The sequence below is a fragment of the Phyllopteryx taeniolatus genome, chromosome 2 (assembly GCF_024500385.1).
Source record: "Phyllopteryx taeniolatus isolate TA_2022b chromosome 2, UOR_Ptae_1.2, whole genome shotgun sequence".
Taxonomy (NCBI): domain Eukaryota; kingdom Metazoa; phylum Chordata; class Actinopteri; order Syngnathiformes; family Syngnathidae; genus Phyllopteryx; species Phyllopteryx taeniolatus.
This window is the reverse complement of record NC_084503.1, coordinates 36,454,993-36,461,647: the sequence shown is the minus strand read 5'-3', so window position 1 is coordinate 36,461,647 and position 6,655 is coordinate 36,454,993. Positions and strand designations below refer to the sequence as shown.

At 37.5% G+C, this 6,655-nt stretch overlaps 1 protein-coding gene across 1 annotated transcript in view; it reads right to left on the bottom strand.

Moving 5' to 3' along the window:
* Nucleotides 1–5,236: 5,236 nt before the first annotated feature.
* Nucleotides 5,237–6,655, bottom strand: part of elp4 (elongator acetyltransferase complex subunit 4) — an 82,729-nt gene continuing 81,310 nt past the window's right edge. Inside the window, exon 10 of the mRNA XM_061765998.1 lies at nt 5,237–5,593. Within this exon, the coding sequence (XP_061621982.1) occupies nt 5,474–5,593 (120 nt within the window). The 3' untranslated portion in view covers nt 5,237–5,473. The remainder of the gene's footprint in view (nt 5,594–6,655) is intronic.

The window sequence follows — 6,655 nt, the reverse complement described above, 5'->3', positions numbered from 1 at the left end:
AAAAAAAAACACTTTTTTTTTTTTTTTTTTTTTTTTTTTTTTTTTTTTTTTTTTTACTACTTCAAGTCATTGTTTCCTATTTTTCTTTCTGGTGTGTTTGTAAATGGCCATTTGTATGTGAATATGAACGATCAAGTGCTGATAGATGGACTGCCAGGAAACCATGTTGTCGACACTCTGCCATGACTATCTTTGAACGTGCTTATATCCAGACGCTCTGTGCATGGACGCTGTTGCATATCATGAATGGAGGGAAGACTCTTTGAAAAAGTATTTATTGTCCCCACGAGGAAGAGGCTGCAGTCAAACACACACGCGCGCACACACACACGCACACACGGATGGCTATCAAGAGGAATCCAACTGGGACCTCCAATGTGGAAGCCTGTAGTCTGTAAATGGTAGACTGCGTCTTTGCTCTATTTTCTTTTGTTTCTTGTCCAAATGTAAAGTACTTGTCTTCCCTCGAGAGAGAGAAAAAAAACTCCAATAAAAGTTAATTTCATTTATAACCGCCCCCCCCCATCCCCCCCACCTCCCCCCTCACCAAGAATATTCTATAAATGTTCCATGCATCATAAAGTACATTTCTTTAGGGTCAGGTACAATTTGTCTCTTAGCTATAGTTGTATTATAGTGTCCTATGGTCAAAACAATGTGTGCAACTAGAAATATTTAATTCCTATAATTATGATTAAACATTGCTTGACAGAGTTTTAAACTTAAGTGTTTGGCAGTTGTTTACAAGTACATATCAGATTTAATCATTGTTGATTGTAAAACAGACCAAAGCCTTTGTATTTCATCTCGTACACAATGTTTTTTTTTTTTTTTATTATTATTATTTTTTTTTAAAACGATATTAGTCTTGTGTTGCAACATTTTGTAAACACGTCTTGAGTTCAATGACATCGGCTTCGAGTTTGTACGACTGCGGCGGAGCCCGCGGTCCTTATTTATAATTGAAGACCATGGGAGTTTTTTTTTTTCTTTTTCCGCATCATCTGCCATGCCCTTTTACTTTTGTTCTATTTTATTTTCATGTCGGTGTGTATGTAGAACATGGACACACGGGGTTTACGTCTGGGCAAATGGAGATAAAAACGTCGACACGCTGTCTCTTTAAATATTTCAATTTAATTTTATTTAAAATGGAGCTTTCTAAATGTATTTTGTGAAAACTATAAAAAAACATTTTGTACAGTAAAATTGTGTCTGAAAAGATTTTTTTAAAATGTTTTAAAAAAAAAAAAATCACACTTGTTTTCTGTGCATGCGTCACAGAACTTGTGACAGAAGCAGAATGAGGGAAGCATGTGATATGGTGGTGAGCACGTTTGGCTCACAGTTCTGAAGTTTGGGTTTGAATCTTGGGCGGACTTTGCATGTTCCCCCTGTGCTTCTCTGGTTACTCCAGTTTTCTCCGACATTCCAAAAAAGTGTTAGGTTCATTCAAGACTCAAACATTTTCCATGAATGGTTGTTTGTCTATGTGCCCTGTGATAGGCTGGCCACCAGCCCAGCAGAGGTAGCAAAAGTACTCACAGATATTTTCAGAAATATAAATGATATAACATTTTATTTAACGTATGAATGGTTGTCAGATGAAGACGAAGACAAGGAGAGATGTCACCGCAAATCTTCAGGTGTGTTAATGTAATTAAACAACATAAGTGTACAAACAGGAGCGGACGCTCGGCCAACATGCTAACGCAGCTAACGAGTGCAACGGACCACTTTGTATAACTTTATAGCTTGTCATGGAGCGCCCATTAAATGACACAATAGTGTGAAGGCACTCCACATGAAGCGGATTAATCATACAACTCGCTCCGTGAACGGGAAAGAGTAAAACAATGGTCATTTGTTGAATTTTTTTGGGTCATTACTTACAGTGACACTGGCTGGTTAGCATGTTGTGCTAACGGCCAACTATGTGGCTAACGCCAGTTTGCTGCTATTTGCGTTGACAGAGTCGAACAACTGACTGATAATAGGGGTACAAATCATAACTTGTTGTTGCCTATTACTATCAACTCATAAATGGCGCTTTTGGAACTTGATGTTGTGCCTTAGACCGAATCTCAGCCGTGTTGACATGCAGAACATGTGATATTGCTAAATTAAACCAACTTTTACTGACATTGTGTAGAGTATAAAAAAAATAAAATAAATTAAATTAAAAATTAACTATGATAACTAAAATAATACAACTTAGTTACATGTGCTTTTTTTTTTTACTAAATTGGAATTTCTTTTAACGCCAGAAACCGGTGTTCTTTAGGCTGGCACAAGACAACACGCTCACGTTGAACGAGTCACATTCGTGAATTGTTCGTGTGGCTGCCGTCATACACGGATAGGCGCCAGGTAACCTGTAAGCCTAATGAGCAAAATCGAATGAACGATGGATGGAGGCAGCAGAACAAACCGGTCAAAGGAATCAAACCCTCACCTTCTGTAAACAGGCCACCGCCACCGTAACCACTCTTCCACCTCCCTTTGCTTCAAGATTAAGACAAATGCCAATGCGACACTTCCAATGTGCACCACACAAAAAAGGTGCAGCGGATAACAAACGGGTCTTGATGTCAGGCGTGACCAATCCGAGCACACAATGAGGAAAAGGTCAAAGCGATTCGCCGTCGAGCAGAGTACGATGTGGAGGAACAATGACGACAGGAAAGAGACAGCGGTGAAATAAAGCAGTCGGTTTGACTTATTTTGCTTTTGATTGACGTGGCTCTGTTAGCAAGTGAGATGTCGTCCAAAGACAGGAGGCCCAGGACAGATGGAGTTCAGGACAGGTTAACGTTCAAACAGCACGAAGCATCTAACAGCTTCCTGCATTCATACACTGCTCTCAATATTTCATCATTTCAGTAGATTGATGTTTATTATCAAGGAGTATTAGAGCCAGGCTGAAAGACAGAAAACTTCAAATACAGTGAGAGTATATATAAATATATATAGTTTAAATACAGTTTAGATATTATGGGGATTTTTTTACACAAAAAAGGTGCAATTTTCAGAGAACGTCCTAATAGTGAAATTATGAAAGTCAGAATTTCACAATAACCTAAATTGATAAGTTTAAGTGTAATTTCAAAAGAATGAAGCCGTAATATCCGAAATGAGAAAAAGAAATTCCGAAGAAAAAGTCATGAAAAAAATTTCTATTTCAAAGGAAGGAAAAGCAAGTCGAGCTATAGATATAACATTGTAAGAGAGGTCTTTCTTCCAATGTGCTGCTGAGAAAAAAGTTATGATTTGAAAAATAATAAAGTTGTAAATGTGAGTTTCATTTTAAAAGAATGAAGCCCTAACATTAGAAAAGAGGGGAAAAAAGCTGTTATTGGACATTATATATAAAGTCATACAAAAAAAGTTGAGATGTAACAAGAAAATAAAATAGTAATATGGAAAAAAAAGAAAAAGTTGCAATTTGACAAAAAATTATTTTATTAAAGGACTTTTACAAGTATAGTCGTAATATTCAGAGTTAAAAGAAATTGTCGAAGATCTGAATTATGAGAAAAAAAATCATTTTATAAAATTAGTCAGATGAAATAATGGTTACATAATAATTAAAAAAAACAGGCTAAAATGTAATTTGACAAGAAAAAATGTAAACCCTAATGGGAAATCTTACAGTATAAATGTTCTAAAATATTCCAAGGAAAGGTTGTAACATTACTTTACAAACAGCAAGAACAAAATCAAAGTGGTACCATTAAGTAGCACAAGTTATCCCTTTAACCACACCACTCGCAAATGGCTTCCTTGTTTGTTGTCCTGCACTCAATGAGCTGAAGGGAACATTATCGCCACCTATTGTTGCGGAGACTAACACAATTTAGCCGAAGATCCAACGTGTTCACCTTTCAGTTCTGTCTTTCAGTGTTTAACCCATTCACGGTCAGGCTTCTCAGTTAACATGAATATTTGACTTCTAAAACCGTCAATGGCAGTGAATGTTTAATATGTTGAATGCGTGGCACAATTTAGGTTTTCCATTAGTTGCTAATATTAGACTAACCAAAGCATGTGTTGGGTTGATAGAGAAATGTTGAATATTTAATATTTTTCCAGACTTGTTTAATATGCATGACAAATGAGCTGAAAAACTCCCCCCCCCCCCCCCCCCCCCCCCAGTCTTTACCTTTGAGAATCAATTACTCTGGATTAAAGTGAAGACTGAATATTTGTGCATTAGTACAAACTCTGAACAACTGTCATAAAGAAATTGTACTATTTACATGATGTTACAAAACATTACCTTCATAGCTGGACTGTGTGTCACATGAAGTCAATCCAAAGTTTTTTTTGTTTTTTAGTCCTGTCCAGGTTGCCTTTGCCAACACTTTCCATTGAAAAGTGAAATGCTACAATTGATCCACATTTTAAAGTGGCCAGAAAGTTTCAGTGAGTAGTGTTTTTAAAATAAATATTTTAATTATATGAAAATGTGATAAAAATGTTAACAACAATTTATAACAATCCTACTAAATTGGCTTCAGAACACTCTTACAGAGAATAATAAAAAAAATTATTTAGGTCACTAACACAAACAAAAAATCACATTAATTACAACAGTAAATCCAAAATATTTTCAAAAGCAGTAATAAGAAAAAGTTGTTTCCCCCCCTGCCACGGACTGGTAAGCATTTGTTTCAGAGAGGGTGAGGGGTGTCTGTTGATCAGAAGCTAATCATTGATGTGAAGTTCGGGGGGGGTTGCCCCGTCTCCCGTTCCGCAAACAAAAATAAATACATCTCCAAGCTATCTGTGCGGCCCCCAGTACCGGTGGTTGGGGGCCACTGATATATATTACAAACTGACATTTACAATAAATTGTAACACAATGAGAAAAAAAGTGTACATTTTCGAAAAATAAATTTGTAATATTATGAGGATAAGGAAGCAGTGCATAGTAAGAATGTTCAAGTTCGGCTTTCATCACTGTTAAGTGTTTTACCGATTTTACGTCTTCATATTACCAAGGCTTTGTTTTCAATTTTCGATTAAGAACTTCAAAATGCGTAATAATTGCCTATACAATTAATAAAGGTTTTATGATAGAGATAGTCGGACTCTGGAAAGATTTCTATTTGCATTATTTTCTATGGGGGTTAGTTAATTTTTTTCAAATTACAAAATTACAAGCGTTGGCTTGTAACTCAAAAAACTTGTAAGTCAATGAGAAACGTCTGTCTATGAAGAATAAACCACAATACCTGATGTTGGCTTTTATTGTCAATAAACACACACAACTACGAAAATATGAAATGAAGCGTGCCCATCAAATGGAGTTAACTGTGCCGCATCCTTGGCCGGCTGGGACAATTGGCACATCCCGAACGGCTTGGCAGCAGCCGTATAGCGCGGCCTGGCATTTTGTGGGCGGGAGAACAAGCAGGTCGATGTGGCAGGAGGCATTCCAGGTGTGGCTTGCCCGGTAGCTGCTCCAGCTCTAGAAATCCAGGTGCTTGTTGCCAGAGCCACAGGCTGAAGCCACCGTGGCCGCACCTGCCAGTTCCGCCCTGCTCACACGACTCACCGTCTCAGACAAGTCTGGAGGCAAATGTAGTCGCTACACAAATGAGAGGAGGGGAAAAAAAAGAAAACAAGGGTGGGGGTGGGGGGAGATTATTAGATCAGCTGGCAAAAAAAGTGGATCAATGTACAGTAGATGTACCCCTCAGTGATGTTTATTCACAGAGCCGTGTTGCGTTGAAATTGCATTAGATGCTTCAGCACTCTGCACAGAGCTGCCAGCGTGGAGTAAACCTGCTAGCGTGTTGCTAAATGCTTCACAGAGCTTTAGGTCTGTTACGTCTCAGGGAATCTGTGTGTGTGTGTGTGTGTGTGTGTGTGTGTGTGAGAGAGAGAGAGAGGAGCCGCACTGCATTGTGTATAGCAGGGGTTTTTGAACTTTTTGGGTCCAGGGACCCCTTACAGGGAGAGAGGATTTTTCCAAGGACCCCCTTATAATCCTAACGGCAATTGACTACCATGTGTACCCATAAATGCCATTAGATTTTTTTTTTTTTTATGTTTCAACCTGAATATGAATGAGTTATTTAATAAAAATGCATTTGACCATATTAAACTTAATTCAATTAAATACAAGCTATAAATGTTGGGCGCATGTAGATTTTCCAGATTTAGAGTTGAAACCCGATGTTTACATACAAAATATAAAGAGACACTTTTTTTTTTTTCTACTTTCTGACATAAAATCAGACTAAACTTTTCTTTTATAGGTTAATTAGGATTACCAAAATTATTTCTATTGCTAACTGGCAGAAAAATAAGGATTGGTTAGACAAGTTTTCATGACTTTCTTTAAAGTCAGCCGTTTACATGCAGAAAGACCTTTAGTAATACCTTTAAACAATTTGGGAAAACCCAGATGACAATGTCACGTCTTTGGAAGCTTCTGAATACTGGTTCCTTATGTAACATCTTAGGAAAGTCAAAATAAATCAGCCAAGATTGTAGGAAGAGAATTATGGACTTGCAGAAGTCTGGTTTATCCTTGGGTGCAATTTCCAGAAGCCTGAAGGTGCATTAATGCATAAATTATTCGCAAGTATAAACACCATAGGAATGTCCAGCTATGATACCATTCCAGAAGGAAACGGGTTCTGTG